At 41.6% G+C, this 22,009-nt stretch overlaps 4 protein-coding genes across 4 annotated transcripts in view; 1 reads left to right on the top strand and 3 right to left on the bottom strand.

Moving 5' to 3' along the window:
- Positions 1-4,647, bottom strand: part of LOC139294254 (arginyl-tRNA--protein transferase 1) — a 49,522-nt gene extending 44,875 nt beyond the window's left edge. Inside the window, exons 1-4 of the mRNA XM_070916105.1 lie at positions 4,483-4,647; positions 621-684; positions 399-461; positions 143-246 (exon numbers count right to left, since the gene is read on the bottom strand). Coding sequence (XP_070772206.1) covers positions 143-246; positions 399-461; positions 621-684; positions 4,483-4,582 — 331 coding nt within the window. The 5' untranslated portion in view covers positions 4,583-4,647. The remainder of the gene's footprint in view (positions 1-142; positions 247-398; positions 462-620; positions 685-4,482) is intronic.
- A 282-nt stretch (positions 4,648-4,929) lies between these two features.
- On the bottom strand, positions 4,930-11,437 carry LOC139294161 (delta-1-pyrroline-5-carboxylate synthase-like). Its single transcript, XM_070915974.1, has 17 exons — positions 11,410-11,437; positions 10,740-10,857; positions 10,457-10,605; positions 10,162-10,311; positions 9,945-10,049; positions 9,701-9,853; positions 9,216-9,306; positions 8,517-8,641; positions 8,271-8,415; positions 8,107-8,180; positions 7,667-7,766; positions 7,044-7,264; positions 6,809-6,946; positions 6,505-6,700; positions 6,189-6,310; positions 5,746-6,028; positions 4,930-5,654 (listed from the first exon to the last, which is right to left on the bottom strand). Exons 2-17 carry the CDS (start codon positions 10,834-10,836, stop codon positions 5,473-5,475), a joined length of 2,331 nt encoding a protein of 776 aa, XP_070772075.1. The 5' UTR covers positions 10,837-10,857; positions 11,410-11,437; the 3' UTR covers positions 4,930-5,472.
- A 1,590-nt stretch (positions 11,438-13,027) lies between these two features.
- LOC139294614 (E3 ubiquitin/ISG15 ligase TRIM25-like) lies at positions 13,028-15,233 on the top strand. Its single transcript, XM_070916536.1, has 6 exons — positions 13,028-13,624; positions 13,750-13,845; positions 13,936-14,169; positions 14,301-14,323; positions 14,417-14,550; positions 14,629-15,233. The coding sequence occupies exons 1-6, from the start codon at positions 13,028-13,030 to the stop codon at positions 15,231-15,233; spliced, it is 1,689 nt and encodes a 562-aa protein (XP_070772637.1).
- Positions 15,234-16,873: 1,640 nt separating this feature from the next.
- Positions 16,874-20,492, bottom strand: LOC139294375 (hyaluronan-binding protein 2-like). Its single transcript, XM_070916247.1, has 13 exons — positions 20,433-20,492; positions 20,049-20,160; positions 19,768-19,863; positions 19,524-19,634; positions 19,290-19,406; positions 19,076-19,186; positions 18,809-18,980; positions 18,622-18,719; positions 18,131-18,536; positions 17,870-18,012; positions 17,407-17,541; positions 17,173-17,318; positions 16,874-17,041 (listed from the first exon to the last, which is right to left on the bottom strand). Exons 1-13 carry the CDS (start codon positions 20,490-20,492, stop codon positions 16,874-16,876), a joined length of 1,875 nt encoding a protein of 624 aa, XP_070772348.1.
- Positions 20,493-22,009: the final 1,517 nt, after the last annotated feature.

Below are 22,009 nucleotides of genomic sequence, written 5' to 3'. Positions count from 1 at the left end.
CAATAGTCTGGTAGCGTTGACTGCTGACAGCTGACTGATGGCTAACTGCTGTTTTTTTCCCATTTTTTTCATTAATGTACTATATACCAACACAGAGAAATTGATCAGACAATACATTTTACAGAAATAAATATGCTCTCACCATCATCCTGTCCTTTTGGTAATTCCCCTTTGGAAATGAATTTGCTCATCTTCTTCAGGGTTTTCTTGTGGGATTTGGAAGGCTGGAATTTCAGTGCATGACATCTTAACAGAGAGCACGAAAGTAAAGGTTAGAAAGACAAATCTGTATTTCTGCTGTTATACACATACTTAATAGGTATCTATCAAACTACCATGGGTGAAGATAACTGAAGCATGAATCACAGGAAAATTTCCTCTGGGTAAAATATCATTACCTGATAGTATACTGTGGACAGCATGTCTTGTTCATTATGGGCTTATAGACATATTTCCCGCTTCTGAAAAGGAAAGAATGGATAAACTCCACTAAAATACATTATCAATGATCTGAAATATCCAAAATGACATTTCTTGAACTATTAATTAATGAGAAAATCTAAAAGGTCAATAGGATATGTAAATAAGCAGGGATTTTGTGAAGGTAGACAGCTTCTCACCTTCTCCATCCTCGGTCTATGAGGTCTTGGTAGTCCTGTACAGTCATGGTGTGTGACCACATCCCTGTTGAAAACAAAAGGAACATCATAAAAAATGTATACTATACTTTTCAAATGGAAGAAATTAAAATTAAGATCAATGAAAGCATTAAAGAGACAATTATAGATAAACATTTTTTTTTTGCCTGAAATATGAGGCATGTAAACAAGTAAGGAGTGGTTTATCAAAAAGCTGCTCACAGAGTTTGGTGGGAGGTCCACATTTTTGTCTCAGCTTAAGTCACAGTGTCCCCTAAAGTACATTCCCACAGTGCTTTAAGCCCCCACTGGTAGCATACAAGTGTATTATTTGTATCCACGGCAGCTTGGATCCTACTTCCCAGAACTGGGATCTGAGCTCCTAGTTTCAACTCCTGACCTTCTCCTCTGCAACCATATATACAGCTTGCACACGCACACACACACACACACACACCAAAAACTAAGTCTCTATGACGAGACCACTATCAGTTTACATCTAAAACAAGCAAGGGAATTCACTGTGTACCAGTTCACACAACACACACTAAGTTTACAACTGAGTATACTGTTGTATGTCCCAGGAGAATGGTGTTTAGCCAGAGTCCACAGAGACAACACAGTGTGATCCAACAGAGTCACACCACAACACCAAAGCAGGAAATGACTGGAGCTAGATTGACGGCTGGCAGATACAGCAGCAAGACTGCAGGTTTTCTTTAAAATTTGTTTGAGAATAAATGTCAGTAATGAAATAAATAATTATTATATGGGCGATTTAAAAGGTTTAAACCACATTAAAAATGTAAACTGTTAAACTGTTATACTCATACTCATGACAGACTTACAGAATGAAAGGAGACCTTTTTCAGTATTTTTCTGTGTTAACACTGACATGGACAAAGGTGAAATCAGCCCAAGAAAATACATAGCATATATCCATAATTTAAGATCCGTGGGGAGTTATTTTTAAATACCACAAATATGTACATTTAGAAAGTAATCTCTCATGGCTTTCTGCCCTGTGACCCCATTTTCATGTCCCCAAATTCTCATGACCTCAGCAATTACAGGGCTGTCAAGTCGTCGAGCATGGACTTTTAGTATTCTATTTTAAAAAGCATTGAGTAGGCTCCAAATGGATTATAAATAACATATGATATATCTAAAACATTGCACATCAAGTGACGCCATCCTAAAAACTTTCTAGAGCAAGTAAATGTAGGGAAGGACAGGCCAGGGCCAATTAAATAATACAAATAATACAAAAGCCAAATACCTGTTAGCAAAAATGCCTGATAGCTAGTTAGGCAGGAAGTCCAAAGTTTATAATTATTATAATTATAGTTCTAGAAAGAAAGAAATCATGTCATATGAGTGCAACAGCTGCTGTCATCATGGCACAACAGGAGTGCCTTTCCATCGTTCACACCTGAGCCATTTGCCTCCACTGCGGCATGAACACAGAGGAGGGCAGCTGTTGTACTCTGTAGTGTGGGTTTGCATTTGCTTTGTATGTAACAACACTGTTGATAACATCACTGTACCAATCCCATACAAAACATTATCTTATTGAGCACCTGCCTGGAAAAGTTTGCAATACAACAGAAACACTGCTCAGATATCTGATAATCACTCTGTAGACTGTTACACACATCTTCTCATGAAAACACAAGCATTACAGTAAGAATATAACACAACAAATTATAGAGGAAAAACTACTTGAAAATCAGGAAAGTGTTTTTTTTTTTTGCTGCAGCCTGAAAATAATCAACTTGACCTGGGTGGCCTAATAATGGGTTAATTTCTATAGCTCTAAGTCCAGTTCACTTTCATTTAACCTGTAACCACACAAGAATCCTATAACCTTTTAACACGGTTACTAGCCACTTACAAGAATTACACGGATTGTCTTCCTTCCTCCCCAGAACCTGCCATGCCCACATGATGTCACATAACCAGATTACCACTCTTATCTTAGTTTGTACAACAGCTCTCGTCTGCGGGCTCTGAGCCCAATTGCTCATTGACTGCATTAGGAGCTGCCTGAACCCTAAGTATAGTCAACCTGCCTCGCCCCTGCTCACCTCCGCTGAATAACCTTCCCATCTTCTTACATAGCTTTTTTTATAGCTCTGTATCAAAATCAGAATTTCTAAAAATGCAGAGTTACATTAACCTGGGTTGCCTTTAAATGTCAGCCTCTCAACACACTTTCGCTTTCAAGAGAACATTTACAAAACTTCATGGCATGTGACTGTGTGGTCTGCGTCACCCTTCCTGTGAACAGTTTCATGGAAGTAATGTTCCTGGCTCTGCAGGCCTTTTGTGAGCTAATGAAACTCTACCACTGAATAAACCTAATACACCAAGCTTCCCTTATTCCACATTAAGTACACAGTTATAAAGAAGGCAGTGGGTGGAAAGGCTGCTTTCTGATTTGTAGACTCACAAATATAGTCTTCCACTGATTTTTACTAGTTTCCCACCAATTGCCAAATGACAAACAAACCAAAGTTACGAGTTTGCACAAGACTTCCTGACAAACACATGTGTAAGTAAACAATTTTGTTGTTTCCACTTCATTTATGATTAGGCATTTTAAATGGTATGCTAAAGTGAGAAGTGGTGGCATGACATTTTGACAATTAGGAGAAAATATTAACAGAAACAGACAAAATAGAATGATCAATCCACTGGCTGTTTTTGTGTCCTTGTTCCTTTATGTTATCACTTCAAACAAACCAATTCAGGGTTCACTTGGAAGAGAGTCTAGGCCAAACCTCACAACTGGACCAGAGAGAAAGGACTTCCATTGCAGCTGGACGGAGTGGTTTCTCATCTCTAAACTGAACAAAGACTCCAGCATTCACTTTAACTACAAAAAGGGATTTTTAAAAAAAAGCACAGTTTGTAAAGATAACATATAACAACATACAGTACATCTAGTAAACACGCTGGCTTCTGTTTCAGCATGTTGTGAAATCTGTCTCTCGTATAATCTTGTGTTGATGCTGTTGTAACACTCCACTCATCTTATATTATAATCCACATTGATTGTTACACCTGAAATAATTACAGCCAACACTAAGAAAGTATGAGAAAGTACTTCAGATGATAATTAGATGAATACGAGCTCTTACTGACCATCAGATCTGAGCTCTCCACACCAAAATATGTCAATACACGATAGCACATCCTGCATTTCCGCATCTCTTTTAACCTGACACGTATAGGCCTCTACTTCCACTGTCACCGTGCTGACAGACCAAATAAGAGAGAGACAGCTGCGTGAGTGGTTCCCTTGTTGTGTTGAAATCTGTTCCCACATCAAATAATGTCCCTTGTCCTGCCCTGCTTATGTGGTTCGTTAGCTAGCTTGATGCTAGAGATGTCCACAAGTCTAATGCTAAGCTGCTAATGTTACAGTGTACAACATTATCGCTCAACTGAATAGTAATTCAATAACACTAGCCCACTCTTGCTTAAATAACTTAACGATTTTTTTTCTACGACAGTCTTGTTGTGTTTCCCACGATGAAAGAGTTGGGCTATAAAATGCTAAGGGCTAAAAACTGAGTTAACCTGAACACTATCCAAATATTGTTAAATAAACGGTAACTAATATGTGCACTCAGTAGAATGTAACGTTACTGGTCTTGCAATATAAGCAATTATAACTTACTAAAATTTATTAACATTAGGTTTACAGTACCAACATTAGCTAACCCTCTAACCGGTTAACGTCACTATTCCAGCAAGTAGACGGAGCTAAGTTGCTAGCATAAGCCAGTTCAGCGACACAGACTGACTATGTTTTTTCGCTACTTCATTGGACACTTACCATGAGAAAAGTTTCCCTTTTCATTTTTACAGTAACCACAGCGGTAACCGTCATCCCCGCCGAAATATTCTACTATAGTGTAAGACTTGTTTCCTGCCATCTTTAATATCCAGACAGATGACAGCTGAGTTTGCCCGGTGTCCCTGTCCGGGCAAGTACTGCTGGATGTCAAACCCCGCCCACACCCAAAACGTCACCAGTGCTGCGTTGAAGACAAGTGGGAGCTTTGAAAGTGTTTAACATCCAACTCTCATATGTAGAAAGCTTTGTTTTTGTAGATATGTTGTTTCAAGTAGAATGTATGAATCTTCAAGAACTAAATCATCCACTGTATTGTTCACATGTATCTCTAAAAAAAACAAACTGGGACATTCTGATGCACATTTTTCACTATTACGTTTGTGACAAATGAAACACAACATCATGAGTAAAGAACTGTACAGCACATTTATTAAATGATCTGTGCAAGGACAGCAAAATAAATCTAACCAAGATCCTGCACAAACAACACTTACAGTAAATTACAAAAAGACCAAGGAAGAGTTTGCACGTAGAAAAATAAGTTAGAAAATTACAGATGGACCAATGATTTATTTTTTCTGCCGCCATAAAAATGACCTTACAGAGGAAAGAGCTTTGTCGATGTATGCTTTGTTTGTACCTGTCACATACACATAACGAAATTAGTTTATTTTTTGTTTTTACCAGAGTAACTTTCCCTCTCATCAGTCACGTAACAACCAGTCATATTCTGAGGAGATATGTATATATCTAAAAACTCATTCACAGGTTCATTCACAGGTTCATGCACAGGTTCACAAAAAAGGTCTTTGTTCTGCAAGCAAGTTTCCTTTACCAACATTTTGGATTTACACAGGTGATGAAGCAGCAGCTAAAAAGCTGAAATGCTACTGGCAGACACAAACCCTTAAATAAACTCTGTAGACATCAGTTATCTTGACTCCTGTTGATGACTCTTTGGTTTGGCACCTAACTAAAGCTCCCCTGGGGGACAGGGATGTTTTCATGAAGATATTTCATACTGCCTTGTTCAGAGAACTCAGCCACAGTGTGCCCATCCCCTCGAAGGACCCATTTGGTGGTCAGAAGCCCCTCCAAACCCACTGGACCTCTGGCATGTATCCGTGCTGTACTGATGCCAACCTCAGCTCCTGCAAAATAAGTAAAAAAATTATATATATTCTCATATTTTCTCAGATGGCAATAGTAAGTAAGTAAAACCATGCCTGACACTGTACATACCTAGGCCAAAGCGGTAGCCATCGGCAAAGCGAGAGCTGGAGTTCCAGAATACACAGGCACTGTCCACCTGCTGCAGAAACTGTTCAGCAGTCTCTTCATTTTCTGTAATAATGACATCAGTGTGGGAGCTGCCGTATTTGTGGATGTGGTCCACAGCCTCCTGCATGCTGTCTACCACCTCAATGCAGCACTCCAGGTCCCCATACTCTGTCCTCAGAGACTTCACCTCAGATGGGCTGAAAGTTAAATAGGATGCAAACCGGGGGCCTGCATGGATCTTCACCTGAGAGGAAGCAATGGCAGAATAATTAAATAATACATCAAATATTAACAAAACTAACCTAACTCTCTCTCCATGAAGGTTATTATTATTATATTATTACTGTAATGCTATGTGTAATATTTGTGCCCAAAATTATGGAGTGTCTGTACATGTTTCTTACATGTTCTGTTCTCAGCATATCAATGATCTGGTCAAATATAGGAGTTCGCAGCAAATCCCTGTGAATAAGGAGCGTCTCCATGGCGTTGCAGGCTGCAGGGTAGTCACATTTGGAGTCCCTGACTAGAATGACACATAAGTTAGTACATGTATATAACAAGTTAATAACCACAACTCTTGGGCAACATATAAAATCAATTACAACTGCTAGGTGCACTCAAATAAAATATGAAAACATTTTTTTTCCAGTTCTAAAACTTGCAAAACATAGAACAAATGTAACCTTCATGGCTAGTGTACACACAGGAACCACATACCAACATCAATAGCTTTGTCTATGCTGGCATCGCTGTCTATGTAGACGTGACAGACGCCCTCGCTGTGGCCCAGTACAGGAATACCCTTAGCTGCCCTTTGGATGTCCCGGACCAGCTGGGACGAGCCCCTTGGAATGATCAGGTCAATCATCTTGTCGAGTCTGCACAGATCCTCAACTTCTTCACGTGTGCTCACCTACACGTCAAGGTACATTTTTAGCATATCAGAGAACATCTGAGTTCACATTGTAATCATGTCAAAATTCACACTGTGTTTAGATAACATAATGTTTTCAGTTTTTACCAGTTGAATGGCATCTGCCACTCCATGAATAGAAAGTGCTTCCTGAGTGAGCTGATGGAGAATTTTATTGGTGTTGGAAGCTTCTTTACCCCCCTTCAGTAGCAAAGCATTTCCACTGGCAATAGCCAGAGCTGACACCTGAAACACAATATTAAATCCATGAAAATGTGAGACAAAGACAGACCAGCAGCTAATGGTGAATAAGTCTACAGGCCGAGCGTTGGGGTTGACTGACCTGTGGGAGACAATCAGGACGTGACTCAAAGATGACCAGCAGGACGCCGATGGGGACAGTGATCTGTTCCAGCTCTAGGTTGTTGGCCACCCTGGTCCTCCTTAGCACCCGACCCACGCTATCCCTGGAGGACACAGCAAGCTGACGGAGGCCAATGGCAAGGCTGTTCAGCTTAGCGGTTGACAGACTCAAGCGGTTGATCAGAGCCTGGGAGAAACGACCTGTGAGGAAATAGAATAAACGAATAACAACACTGACTATGCAATACTCCACGTAGAGAAAATCTTCTCGCTTTCAGCAAGCAGGGGTGAGAACTTTGCTCATTCAGTTAAAGAGCAGTCTCTACTCTCTACTCTACTACACAGGGCACAGAATGACTCCTGCTCAACTTACTATGCATTCATAAGCCTCTTCCTGGCAACAGGGCTAATGCACACCAGAGATAAGATAGATGCCAACAAAGCTAACAAACAGATGATGCAAACATCCTTCATGTGTCAGTTTCCCTCAGTGGAAGTGCTACAGATGAGTGATAACCACTGGCAGAGTGAGGCATTTGAGTCAGACAAATGCATGCAGCTGTGGATTAAGGTGATCAGTGTGTCTTCTCTGTGCCTCTGTACCTGATGCTGTTGCTAACTCCATGTCTCTCTTGTTGGCACTGAGAATCTCATCTTTCTTCTCTGTAAGCAGCTCAGCAAGACAGCAGATGATCTCCCCTCTCTGGAAAAACCAAACACACACGCCGATAAGATTAACAAACTACCAGTACAATGTAAAACGTAATGAGTTTGTTGACCCCTTGCAGAGTGCTAACAAAGACATGCTCTCTCCCTACTGTAATCTTGTCATTTAAATTAATTTAGGAATTACATAATTAGTCAATATACTGTATTTAGGGGACTTAACCTGAAGATTATTTCATAAAAACTTGTTGAATTAAATATGATCAGTGCTGGATAAATGCCATTCTATTGTACAATTTGGACCCCATGAGAAAATTGTCCTCATATACTTCTCCACTTCAGTTAGCCAGACCACACTGAGGGAGCAAACAACTCACCTGTTCAGGGTGCAAGGAGGCCAGAGCCCTGCCTGCATGCCGGGCCATCTCTGTCTGCTGCTCCACAGTTGGACCTGGCGGTGTCAATAATACACACATCAAATATAAAAACACAAACACTACAAGTGGGTCAAATATTCTTTCCAGATGGTTGTACCCAGTACCTGCAGGTTTCACTTCAGAGAAGAAGGTGCCAACTTTCTTCCCTTCCACAATGTCTGTGATGACGTGGCCTGTGACTTTAGGATTTGTGCCGTTGGCAATCACAACAGACGTCCCACCCTGTAGAGCCCAAAGGGCTGCTTTCACCTGATTCAGACAACATGACTTAGTATAATGCGACATTTCCATCATTCAACCAGCTCGGTCCTGTTTACACTTTCAGATAACATATCGTCTGTCATGCTGACCTTGGCTTCCATCCCGCCGATGCCGACTCTGGACTTAGTGCCGTACGTGATGGACTGTTGGTCTCCAGGATAGAATATATCAATGAGCTTGGCATCATCTGTTCCTGGGGGACTGTCGTACAAGCCTGTGGAACAGATTTTTTTTTTCTTTTTAATCCTTCACAGAACCAAAGCAGTCACATTGATAAATAGCTTTTAATCAAGAAAAACTTGATCGAGAGGCCAGACAGTACACAGAAAGTTTTTATTAACAGATAACTCACTAAAGTAAGATCTTCATGAATAAAATAAATGCAGCGTATTCTTGCTGAAATAAGTTGATTAATTAATGATGATTTTGATTCCTGATTAACTATTTAAAGTACTCCCACAATTTAGCACCGCACTTCCATAAAGCAAGGGGGGACTCACAAGAGACAGGTTAAAAAGGAAGAATAGTCAAAATCAGTGCAGCTGATGCTAAGATATCCTGACTTCTAGTCTCTAGTATAGGAAAAGCTCCAAGAACACAGGATCCTACATTCCCCAGGACGTACAGTCTTTCATTAGCCCCCCTCTGCATTCCAAATACCCACTTCTTTGAAACCCCACACTTCCAGTTTGTTACAGAACTGTTTTCACAGGCTAACGAGTACTCCTCATGATGAGTAAGCTGAACTTCATACGTAAAATCAAGTTATTTAGTGGTTATTTCTGTACCTTCAACGTCAGACAGGGCAATAAGGAGGTCTGCTTTCATTTCAACAGCCAGCCGTGCAGCCAGGCTGTCATTATCTTTGATGCTTATTACCTGAAATACAAACAGAAATTTCATTAAGCCAAAAAGACAATCCCTGTATCTCACATTATACTGTAGAATGACAGCTTATCAGTTGCTACCATGCAACAAAAGCCTCCCAGTCCCATTCAGTTGCAAAGCAAACAACATATGTTCACCTCTTTCCAAAAGGAGATAACACAAGCAGGTCTGTGCAAAATAAAATGGCAGAAAATAAGACCACCATACTTTTAAGAGAACATTCAAAGCAGCCTTTAGCCAATAAGTCATAGGTTAGTGAGGATGGAAATGAAAGTGAAAAGAAACATAAGTCTTTCATTTCTGCATGTTTTAAGCAATCCACCATCACAATTCTGGACCACATTTAGCATTCCCAGCATGCCCTGCACACAGTACCCACATTTACCCCCTGCAAGTCACTGTTGGGAACAGGGGGTGGAACAACAGCATCATTGGTGTTGATGATGGGAACTATGTTCATCCGCAGCAGTTCATGGAGAGTGCTGTTCAGGTTGCGACGCTTCTGCTCATCATGAAAATCCAGATTGGTGACCAGAATCTACAGAAGTGGACAGACATGTAGAGAACTAAGTGACTTTTAACTAATTTGCTGTCAGCATTTTATTCTGTAAGAAATATTGAGTACATACTTGTGCAGTGCAGGTGCTGTACTGGGTGAACATGGCTTCATACAACGCCATCAGACCGCTCTGTCCAGCAGCTGCACATGCCCTTGCCTCTAAAACTGGAACTGACTGAAAAACAGGAGGATTTACAAAAGTTAACAATTCAAACAAATGTTTATCCAATATTTAAGCTATTCACAAAGAGTGGACTAAATTCCCAGTCTTCAAGATTATTATTTACCATCTCTTTGAGTTGGTTCTGTCCAGAATGCAGGGCTTGTCTAACGCTCTGAGACAGCAGGATCTCATGTCTCAGTCTCTGCTTCCCAAACGCCACAGCACCACTGGTAACAATCATCATCTCCCGGCCTTGATTCTGCAGCACGGCCACCTGACAAGACGCACAAAGATCACTCCTCAGTCCAGTTTGTTTTTAAATCTTCCTTGAGCCCACATGATATTATTCTCACACATACACAGTCATCATCAACAGAGTTCCTCTCGTGTCTGTATCAACAATATTAATGTGGCGTTACCTGCTCTACTATTGAGGCCAATCGTCCCAGTGCCAGGCCGCACTCATCCCGTGTCACCACAGCACTCCCCAGCTTCACTACAATGCGTTTGGCCTGTTTTAGCTCACTGCGGTGGGCAAAAGACTTCCCATGGGGACGTGGGCGCAAGACTGCAAAGAATAACAGATTTACATTTTATGACACATCAGCATGAACCAAAGAGTATTACAGCATACAGATCTAAAGAGATGGTGAGAACGGTGTCCCCCTTCAGGTATGCCAAAGAAGTTGGCTGGTTACTTACATTTAGCCTGGGAAAACGTTCGGATGGAGACTGGACAGACATTTGACTGCCGGATTCTGGATGGCAGGCGAGAGCAAAAGGCCAGCCTGGCAAACATGGCACAGACACTTGAGGACAGCTGTGATGAACATACAAACCAGTGCCAGGTTACTCTAACAGTGCAATAACCTCATCTGAGATAAGCAGATTTAGGATATAATAGACAGGCTGTATGGTTGGCTATCAACACCATGGCTTAAGATGTAAAGAAGATCAAATATCATAAGTAAATCAATGAACATCATTCATTTGAACATTATTTTTGTCTCACTGGAAAGCTTTGCCTCATGGGCTATGAGGTTATCAGCATTGTGTTGGTACTTGAACTTGACACACTGACCCAGTGAAGTTGATGTTGTTTGGATTAGTTTAGAAATATTTACCAGCTGAAATATACAGGGGCTATAGCTAGGTGCTGTTCACACGAATACACCTTTAACATATGTGAAGCCACGGAAGTTTGCAAGACAGAAAATAAGGCTAACAGATGGTAGCTACGTGCCTAGTGCTGTCAAAACGTTCCTGGGGCTAGCTGGTGTTAGCATTAGCTACTGTGAGCTACCTCTCTGCCTGGCTTAGCGGTTCATTTCGACAAAGCTTGGCAGAAAGTTTGTGTAAAATGACTCCTTACCTGCCAACGTGAAAACCTAGAAAACCACAACTACCACTACACTTGTGAGTGCACTGCAGGAGACACGTAGTCAGCCGGTCTGGCGGTGCTTTGCTGCCACATCCACAGCCCACGTTGGTTGGGAAGTGCCGTAATTCAGCTATGCACGAACGACATGTACGCAGGATATGTCGCTAGGTTCATGTAGTAAGAAATGGACTAAGCAAACCAGTCTTTACGTACGCAGAAATAGTACCTTTGATGGGTGGACACTTATGTAGCTATGGGAAGTACAGGCACAGGGATAGAGGGTAAAACAGAGTACAGTTCATACTTGTACGGAGTCCCCCAAGGGTCACGGCGAGACTACTTTTCCGCTCCCTCGCAATATTTTGCGTTCTGTCGCGTTATATTTTGCGTTACCTCGCAATATTGTGCGTTAAGTTTAAGACAGGCTGTACAGCAGCTGTGATTATGACTATAGCTACAGGATGACATAGCTTTGGCTTCTGCTGTCGCTGTGATTGTGGCTGTTGCCGTGGCTGCTTTGGTTGTGATGATTATGACTGTGACACATTCGTTTGTAAACTACTTTGTATTGTTAACACATCTGTCATATCTGATAGAGTTCAAATTCCGTTTGGCTTGAAGAAGCTTTCTTGGCTGATGGCAGTAAAAACAGTACAACCACCACAGCCAGGCAGAGCAGCTTCAGCTGTGCTCACAGCCAGTGGCTGTTTCCTGTCACAGCTCGGCTTTTTGAAAGGAGTAATGAGCAATAAATGCAGAAGTGTCACACCATCTCTGTTGTATCTGCAGAGTGACTCCCTAAACTGGCAGTGTATTATAACTGGACTGGACCAACACACTAGCTGTTATCAGGGGGATTGTACATTTAATACGAGGTGACTCAAAAGCAGTCCTCTAAAAACATCTCGCTCAGGAGGCTCCGTATATTTGAAATTCAGTTTTAGCTTTTATTTACGTTTGTAAAAAAAAAAAAAACTGATTGCAACAATAACTGTAAATGCCTAAATACAAATAATTGTAGATAGCCTTTCATAAAAGACATACCAATTATTAATGAATGTTTTACGTGATATATAGATATGTTTTATGATGAAAATATAGCACAACTGAGCTCAAAAACAAACAGACACCTATAAAAATGAATGTAGGCATATTTTGTTCAAAATACATTCAACTCAAGGTTCACTTAACTTGCCATGCCATGACATCCAGGCGAACTCCTTTAACTGATGAAGACTTTGAGATGCGGTTGAAAGCTTGAGTCAAGATTATTTTTTGCAAACTACTCCTCCCAAAGTAAAACATTTTCACATTTAAATGAATTGAATTTGTTTGATTCAATTTTAAATGGTACTGCGTTTAGGACAAATGAATGGTAATTTAATTCACTTAATCCAGTTTGTTGGAACTGTGCCATTCAATTGTGGGTGCTCTGTGAGAGTCAATGGCTTGAAACGGCTACTGGAAGATGTCAACTCATCTTTAGTAATCTGACACTGAGGCACATGAGTGGCGTGTGCATGCCAAGAGAGGCCTGTGAAACATTCATGAGCAGGAAGGCCAGCTGCACAGTGCACACTGAGCTGCCAGAACAGGTGCAAGCAGAGCTATGGGGACTGTTGAGGAAACTTTAAAGTGTCCCGTCTGCCAGGACTTCTTCACAGATCCTGTGACGCTGCCTTGCGGACATGACTTCTGTCTCACTTGTATCCACGCTGTCTGGGAAACAGATGGGTCTCATGAGGGTCCTTCCTTCTGTCCAGAGTGTCAGATATTCCTCACCTCTGGCCTCACTCTGGAGATAAACACCAGCCTTCAGACCAAAGTAAAGGACTTCACCACTAACAGGCCGTCAGCAGCAGGGCTACGGACAACAACACCAAGCAGGGCAACCAAATCATCCTCAACTATCCACTGTGACCACTGCATAGAGACACCATCGGTGGCCATAAGGACCTGTCTGACCTGTGATGCCTCGCTGTGCCAGGCTCACGCCCTGCTGCACCAGCAGAGGTCTGCTCTGAGGGAGCACACACTTGTGGAGGTGACGAGGGATCCGCTGTCTCTGAAGTGCAGGGAGCACCGTGATGAGCTCAAGCTATTCTGTATGGAGGAAAGGGTCCCTGTGTGCTGTTTGTGTGTCCTGGTCGGCATACACAAGAACCACAAAGCGCTTCAACTCCATGAAGCCTGCACAGACTTCAAGGTGAATATTAGTACTGCTTCGTGATTTGCTAGTGTGTTTTATTTTCTTGTAAATGTCGTGATTATTTATTCATTTTTATGTCAGGGTATTTATTTTCTATAGGCCTGCTGTGTTTCTGTCTTTAGAGCATTTTAAAGACCACTATGAACCAACTGCTGAAGAGGAGAGGTGAAGCAGAACATGCCATCAAGGACTTGGAGTCACTGTATACACAAACAGTGGTACAGTCAATGTGAAATACCCCTTTTTAAATTTTTCATTCACAGAATCCCCCTCTTGAACATATTTAAATCATGTTTGTTATTTCCTAGAAGTCTGCAGCAGATTTCAGAGAGAGAGTGTCAGACAAGTACAGCAGGATTCGTGCTGTGCTGGATGGCGATGAGCGTCTGATGATGCAGATTATAGACGCAGAGGAGACACACATGACAGAGTGGCTGGAGGCCCAGAGGGGCATCATGGAGGCTCAGATCAAAGAGATAGACCGCCTCAGAGCCTCCAGCAAATCCCTCCTCCAAGAAACAAATGATCTGCGATTTCTACAGGTAGATTAATGATAACTGATATAATGACAGTGTGTTATTGTGATCATGTGAACGTGTTGTGCAAATGTAGCTTGCATGTTTTCTGCGATTGCAATACATCCAGTTTTACATGACCTGTTTATTTTCAACAGCAAATCACAGCACAGAATCTTTGGTGAGTATGTCGTCACTCTGTTTTTTCACCTATCCTAGCTGCCTTCTTTTGGAATGATTTTCACCTTCTAATGGTTTTCACTTTTTATTGTAGCGACCCTTTGGATTTAGCACCAATCCAGGAAGTAGACAGAGATCTGTGTGACTCTGAGAAGCTAAGAACAGTAGAGAGCCTGGTGGATGACCTCTCAGTGGCTCTGTCCCAACACTTTCCACGAATGTGGTCATGTTAGTAATGTTTTGCAATCTAAAATCAACCCTCACTATCTCGGTAGCTGTGTACTGAATGTGGGTTTTTATTTGCAGATCTGTGTTCTCCTGCTCTGGACTCCAACACAGCCCATCCGAAAGTGGAAATATCCCAGGACAGGAAACAAGTGTACTGGAGAAGGCAGCCTGTCAGTGAAGCTCTGAGTCCTCAGCCATATGATTCCCAGTACAGTGTCCTGGCTGAGGAGAGTTTTACTGCTGGCCAGCACTACTGGGAGGTCATTGTCCAGGAGAAACCTTACTGGCTAATAGGTGTGACCACTGGGCCAGTTGATAGAAAAGATGGTTCAAGCCAGAGCTCCTCCAGTCTGGGGGTGAACGACACATCCTGGTGCATCTACCATGGAGATGGACAGTACCTGGCATGCCATGATACCCAGGAGAAGCAGCTGTCAGTGGGAAAGAGAGTTAGAAAGCTGGGCATACTGGCCAATGTCCAGAGGGGGGAGCTGTCATTCTACAATGCTGATGCTATGACCCTGCTACACTCTTTCTGTGTCCAGTGCACACAGCCTCTCTACCCCATGTTAAACCCATGTATTGATGTGAATGGACTGAACAGGCAGCCTCTTACCTTATTTTGGATTAAGGACCCCTGGGATTGGCATGCAAACACAAATGGGGCTAAAGATTACATTTAAATTAAATGACCTTATGACCATGATCATACTCTGTGTTTTTTTCTTTTCTTTTGCGTGCTGTAAAATATGTGTGGCTGTCGAATTATATGACCATCATCAGTTTCCCTGCCTGTTTCTACTAAACTATGATCAAGGAATTGACCTACCTCTGTATGTAGGAGAAGTTATAGCTAGAGCTAAGATAGAAGATGAACATACTTTTCTCATTACTAGCAGCAATGGGAGAGAGAGCATGGCTGAAAATTCTGTGTTATGGTGTTCTGATATTATATTGCTGTGATCCTTTAATGCTGATGTTTTAAAGGGTGCTGTTAAGTAAACATATAGCTGATATTTAACTTTTTTTGTCTAGTCTATAGTCTTATATATCTTTCTATATAACCTGTTCAGCGTCTGCAGTTGTCATGTACAGTAAATACTTCATCAAGTGGTATCAAGTGCATCCACAGACAGCACTTTGGTTCTGTGGTAAAGTCTATCTGTTGGGTCAGCAGCTCAGCAGCTCTCATGATTGATTTGATGTAGTACAGGAAGTAAATGACCCGTGTGTAAACTACTGGCTTGGTCTTTGCACAACTGTCCCCTCAGCTCACCAGACCGTGGAGGACATGCACGCCTTCCTTCTCACATGTCAGTGGCCCTGCAGAGTTTCTGACCTCCAGCAAACAAAATACCCAGAATAACAAGAACAGTGACACTGTATTTCCACAGAGCACAAGATTTGGACAGTGTGGCTTTCCTCTGTGGACATAAATACCTACTTTCTGTTACAGTCCATATCCATATCTGTTCCTCTATTTTCTGTAACCTTTAGACCTGCTGAGTTGGTCCCTTGGCACAAATCATCTGTCACCAAGGACATTTTCATGGCCTTTAAAGCTGGAGCACATTTTGTCAACAGAACCTTGTGAGACGTAATCAGCTTTTAAAAAGTGGTGAGAGAATGTAATCCTATTTGATTTTGTGTACTTGTTTATTAAAAGGCATATTCATGAAAACCAGGATGAGGCAGCTAATACATTGTAAATAAAATCTACATTTTAAGTCCATTTGTGTTTGTACGCATATTCCAGCACTGTGATTCTCCTTATTGTAAACAGTAAGAGGAATCATTTAAAAGCACAGTGTAAATACAACATACATTTTACTGTTCTGTGTGCTATGACTGATGCATTTGACCCCATTTCCCATCCCACTACAATTATAATGTAATTCCTGTTGAGAGACCACTCACACGGTGCTTGATTCATAAGAAAATATGACAGTTTTTCCCTTAAAGGGCTCAGCAGTCACATTTTAAATGTATTGTGTCTTCTCCTTTTCCACACGCATCATGTTTAACATGAAGTTCTGGATTGCTTTGTGCTGAATAAGAGTACAGCTTAAGGTGAAAACCAAGGAAATATGACATTTACATGTACAGACACAATTTGATGAAAATGCTTCGTCTGTCTTTTCTTAGGAGGGTTGTATTAGTCAGCACTGGAATTTAAAATGATGCTGTAGACCTGAAAAGTAAAATACCAGGTACAACTGCACAACACCCAAACACTAAATCATGATGAGTAAGACTTGCTCCATGCATAACAAAGTCCCTGGCTACACTTGCTGGCATGTTGCATGTTGAGTAACAGAGGTGATTATGGAGATGCTGCTTGAGTCTTTGACTTGATCCAGTCCAGGAAGTGTGTGACCCGAGTGTAGACCCCAGGCTTGTTCTTCCTTCCACACTGGTCTCCCCAACTCACCAGACCATAAACAGCATTTGTATTGTTCTGCTTACAAGTCAGTGGTCCTCCAGAGTCACCCTGAAACAAGAGCAAACGGCTGACCAGATAGCAAATGCACTGCTGCACACAACTCATTTAACAACTCGCCTCAGGTAAGTTGGTCATGCAGATATTTTGAATGATAGCATGCACAAGTTTCCTCTACTAACCTGGCAGGAATCCACCCCTCCCTGCAGGTGGCCAGCACAGAACATTGTATTATCCAGGACTCTGCCATAAATTTGGGGTTCAGAGCACTTTTCCTGGTTGATCAGCAGTACCTTGGCCTCCAGCAGGTGGTTGGAACCATAGTCAGCTACAGAGATGAGGTGGAAAAATGAGATTTTACCAAACATAAAAACGATATATTTATTTTGCCGCTGAATATGTGAAAGTGGTCTTACATTCCTCAGTGGCACCCCATCCAGAAATGGTACACTCCATCCCATCAGGCAGTTGGGCATCAGGCAGACAGGCTACCTTCACAAACTGGGTCTCATTGGCACAAACTCCATTTGCACCACTCAGCCTCAACAAGGCTTTGGAAACGCAGTTTGGACAAAAGTCACAATAAAACCAAACAGGAAATGATAAAGTACTTAATTTGTTGTAATTTTACATCACAATCTCATTACTTCTACTTTTCACTACATTTAGAGTTTACTTAGAGGGGCAGAGAGTTGACATTTCATCAATCGTATCATTGCAAATGGTACTTTTTGACTCTCTCCCTAATTGGTGACACTCACATCCCCTCCTTAGTTAACTAAAGAGGATCAAGATATAGAGGTTAGATGCCGTCAGTAAGATCTTTAGAATTTTAGATATGTGCTTATTTTATATAAAATGAGAGAGAGACATGATCACCTATGTCGTTGTAAACAGCTGTAGGAGCCTCCCTGTAGTCCTCATGTACAATAGCCTCTTCAACTTGTATGGTTTGCTCTGTGGGTCCCTCTGTATCAAGTGACAGAGTCCCCATAACCGCCTGCATGTCCTTCCTTTGATCACTGTTCAAACACAAGCAACACGTGATTACGTCCACATGTGAGAGCTATGCCATGATCAGCCATGATCATCAGCCATTTTGAGTTTCTTCAGATTTGTGGTCATCATGATTGCGCTTACATGCAGTGTCCAGCTGTCAGGACCCAGCAGCTCGCGATGAGAACTCCTCCACAGGTGTGTCTGAATGGCTGGTTGGAGTTCTTTGGTCTCTCTTGCAAGGACACCTGCCAGGGTACAGCCCCAGGAGCAACCTTTAGCCCCCCAAAAATTCGGGTAACAGACTTTTTTGGCTGAGGCATCCCACAGGTGGAGAACTGTGGTGGTGGAGCGGTGGCACCGGAGATGAGAGGAATATCAGTGGGTGCAAAAGATGGTTGTGGAGTCTCGCTGGGCTTCTCAGACGTTGCGGGTTTGGTAGTTGTTGGAGATGTTGGATTGGTGGTTGCTGTAGGTTCAGGTTTCATAGATTGGGTCGTGGGAGAAGTGGGATCAGGCTCTGTAGGGACAATTTCAGTCGGCACCACACCTGAAAACACACACAGGAAGATAAGAAGGAGGTAACAACTGTTTTTGTTGATCACAAGAAAGTTGTCTAAAGCTTTAAAGCCAACCTGTCGGTTGAGGACACTCTGTTACGTCACAGTAGTCCCACAGCAGCCTGCGGCCTCTTCTGATGAAACACCAGGGCATCTCTTCCCCGTCTGGGTTTCTGTGTCATAGAAAATGTGTGAGTGAGCGCGTGCTCTTGGAGATGTCCTCTGATGTTTGAATGCACTGCTGCATTCATTGTCTCCTGACCTGCAGAAGTTGTGAGGCCCGAGTCCGTTTATGTCCTCGAAGGAGTTGAAGGGATCGGCTCCTTTCTCCAGGATGAAGTGAGAGTTCCAGTAGAGGCATTCATCGCCATCATCTGTCTCACTCACATTGCCACGATACGACTCTCCGTCATCCACAAAGCAGTCATCTGGGCCTAAGAAATATACCACACTCAGTCAGTAGATGAGTTATGATGATGCATATATTGGATTGAGAGAGGGAAACAATAATTTCGGGCGTAGTATTTACCAACATGGCAGAAACGTCCTCTGTACCCTGGAGGGCACTGGCAGTCAAAATTAGTGCCATCTTTGATGCATATTCCTCCATTCCTACATGGATTAGGCTCACACAGTGAAACTTTGGAGAAAAACAGTTAACAGTGAATGCTTGGTTTTGGGAACTGCAGAAATATGTGGACAAGCGGTAATCTGTCTTGTTTGGACAAAGAAATACTCCTTACAAGTCCTGCAGAGCGGAGGCTGGAAGGGCTCCTTGCATTTGCACTCATAGAACGGGAAAGTCGAGGTCAGCACACATTCACCACGCCCACATTTACCCCTCTTACAAAATTTTGGACCTGAGATGACAACACACTAATTTTAATTTATTTTTGCTCATTATATATTGTTCATATATGAGTGAGTATATAGTGTGCAATCCAACAACAGCATGAGAAAAGGGATTTTTTTCAAACCTTTCTGGCATCTCTTTCCTTTGTAAGGTCTGGGGCAATCGCACTTGAAATTATTTTTTTCTTTCTCCTCACACACTCCATTGTTCTGGCAAGGGTTCGGGTTGCATCGGCCTGAGAAATGAGGACAGTTAGAGGGGGCGTAAGCTTTCCAATGTAATGTTGCCTAGTATGCCTTTGGAAAACGTGACATTACACTGATTGGTAGAAATAGCTTGACAGAATACCTGAGTGATAAGTCTCTCACCTTCTGGCTCTTGAAGTTCAAAAAGCCAGTCGGAATTACTTTCGTCATCATCGTCTTCATCATCACCAGCTCCGTTTATGATCTCAAAGAAGAAGTCTAAAACAATATTATTATACCCTTATTAGATATAATGCATTGTTGTCTTCCTCTCTCTCTTACCCTATAAAGCTAGGTATCCACAGTTGTTTACAGTGAAGCACTATGAGGACTTACAGGATACTAAGTGTCAGATATTGTTCTATATATACTATGGTATAAAAGGAATAAAAAGAAGCACTTACCATCAATTATGTCCTTAAATCTTCCTCTTATTTTGCCGTGTTTATGACGCCCAGGTCCCCCATGCTCATGCTCAAGATGGTCATGATGTTTCCTGTGCTTTTTATGTTTCAGCTGAATAGTAATTTCACAGTACCACGTAAGAGTCATAATAATAAAAAACAATGTGCAGTTACTTGGTAGAATTTTGTTGATATTTCTGACAGTTGAAAATGACAGAAAAACGTTGTAAATTCATCTATCTAAACAGAAACATGGACAAGAAGCTCCACTGCATTTTATTCACAGCAGAATGCATTATCAAACATTACATCATTGTAAATAAGAGCCAATACATATGCTTGTTGCTACACAATTGTTGTATAATACACAGAGTGGATACATACTTCAGCAGGTACGAGGAGCACCGCTAAAAGGAGGCAAAAGAACAGAAGCTTTAGGTTCATGATGGCAGTGGATCAGAAGACATCCAGGAGAGTAAAATGAGAGTGTGCTGTCTGGCAGATCACTCACACTTTTCTAAACATTTGTTTAAGTACACTAACCTTTGATTCACCGGGGGTGTCTGGCATCCATCCCTCTTGTTGAGTCAGTTTTATTGATTTTTGCGGTGCTCTTGGATAGTTATCTTCTCTTTAGGAATAATAGGCAGAACACTGCTCATGTTACCAAACACTTATAATGAACAAATGAATGGTGCAAAATCAAGATCCCTGTCTCTGCCACCCTTCAAACATTTTTCACATTGAAATTCATTCAATTGAATTTTGATCAAATAGGATAAGCATGCGCTCAGATGCAGCACAGAGGCTCAGAGGGCATGTTTGCAAAGTCAATTGTTTGTTTGAAGGTAGACTTTGGATCCACATACACAAGGTGCAGATCAGATAACATTACCATGTGTTTTTAGATTTTTTTACACATTTACAAAATCACAAAAATGTAATACTTATAGCATGATTATATGCTCAATCAAGTATACCATAACATGACTTGTAGTTTCAGTCACTTTTATGACTTCCAAGTAAAACTGAAACCTTATTTTAAACAAGACTTTGCCATAAAGAGGAAATATATAAACTCAATATGCATCTTCATGGTCCCCTTTTCAGTTTAACGAGCTTACAGATGGGCCACACTGCTTCTAATATTTCTGTACATTCATCTGAAAGTTCAATACACATATACAACACAGGCACTGAATGAAATGTGTAGTGTTCTCCTTTAACACGATTCCTTGTGATTCCATCGGAAATACATTACATTATTTCAAAGAGGAGCAATTCAGTATTAGCAAGGGTACCACTTTCTAATAAGGCACGCTTTATAAAGGCTCTATTAATGGTTAATAAATAATATAGTGATGCTTTATAGATGATGTTTGTCCTCCTCCAGCATGACACTTACTTTGTCTTTTCAGCAAACTCATTAACACTCCTGGACCTTTGCTGAACATCTGGTCCAAAATCCATTTATTAAGAGCTTTTTACCCTCCCGTCAGAAAGTGAGAAACTCATGAGCATTTATAAAATAGATGGTCAACATAAATAATAATGGATAAACACCACCCAGACAGATATTTCACGATCTATAAAGCATTAGTTGACGATTTTAAGCCATAGCAGTCTGTCGGTCTGTTCACCCAGACTGACTCATGGTCCAGACTGAAACATCTCAAATATTAGATGGATTGACTTGACATTTTGTACAGATAGTCATGGTGCACAGAGGATGAATCCCACTGACTTTGTTGAATCCCTGACTTTTCCTCTAGAGCCCCCCGCAGGTCAAAGTTTTCGTTCATCCTGTGAAATATCTCAACATCTACAGAATGGCTTGGTACCAGATTTTGTGCAGACATTCATCATTCCCCAAGGAAGAATCCTACTTTTACTGTAGTGCCACCACGAGGCTGTCATTTGTGGTTTTAAATGAAATGTCTCAACATCTATTGGATGGCTTG

This window comes from Enoplosus armatus, chromosome 12 (assembly GCF_043641665.1).
Source record: "Enoplosus armatus isolate fEnoArm2 chromosome 12, fEnoArm2.hap1, whole genome shotgun sequence".
Classification (NCBI taxonomy): domain Eukaryota; kingdom Metazoa; phylum Chordata; class Actinopteri; order Centrarchiformes; family Enoplosidae; genus Enoplosus; species Enoplosus armatus.
This window is presented reverse-complemented; position numbering and strand designations above follow the sequence as displayed.

Excerpts from the sequence above, each read along its gene's own strand:
- LOC139294161 (XM_070915974.1), bottom strand. The coding sequence starts at position 10,836 with ATGTTTGCCAGGCTGGCCTTTTGCTCTCGCCTGCCATCCAGAATCCGG. Across the intron at positions 8,181-8,270 it reads CTCTGAAGTGAAACCTGCAG|GTCCAACTGTGGAGCAGCAG; the intron begins GTACTGGGTACA and ends TGACACCGCCAG. Across the intron at positions 6,029-6,188 it reads ATATGCTGAGAACAGAACAT|GTGAAGATCCATGCAGGCCC; the intron begins GTAAGAAACATG and ends GCTTCCTCTCAG.
- LOC139294614 (XM_070916536.1), top strand. The coding sequence starts at position 13,028 with ATGGGGACTGTTGAGGAAACTTTAAAGTGTCCCGTCTGCCAGGACTTC. Across the intron at positions 13,846-13,935 it reads CACTGTATACACAAACAGTG|AAGTCTGCAGCAGATTTCAG; the intron begins GTACAGTCAATG and ends GTTATTTCCTAG. Across the intron at positions 14,170-14,300 it reads ATGATCTGCGATTTCTACAG|CAAATCACAGCACAGAATCT; the intron begins GTAGATTAATGA and ends TATTTTCAACAG.
- LOC139294375 (XM_070916247.1), bottom strand. The coding sequence starts at position 20,492 with ATGAACCTAAAGCTTCTGTTCTTTTGCCTCCTTTTAGCGGTGCTCCTC. Across the intron at positions 19,635-19,767 it reads TGAACTTCAAGAGCCAGAAG|GCCGATGCAACCCGAACCCT; the intron begins GTGAGAGACTTA and ends CTCATTTCTCAG. Across the intron at positions 18,537-18,621 it reads AGAGTGTCCTCAACCGACAG|GTGTGGTGCCGACTGAAATT; the intron begins GTTGGCTTTAAA and ends GTGTGTTTTCAG.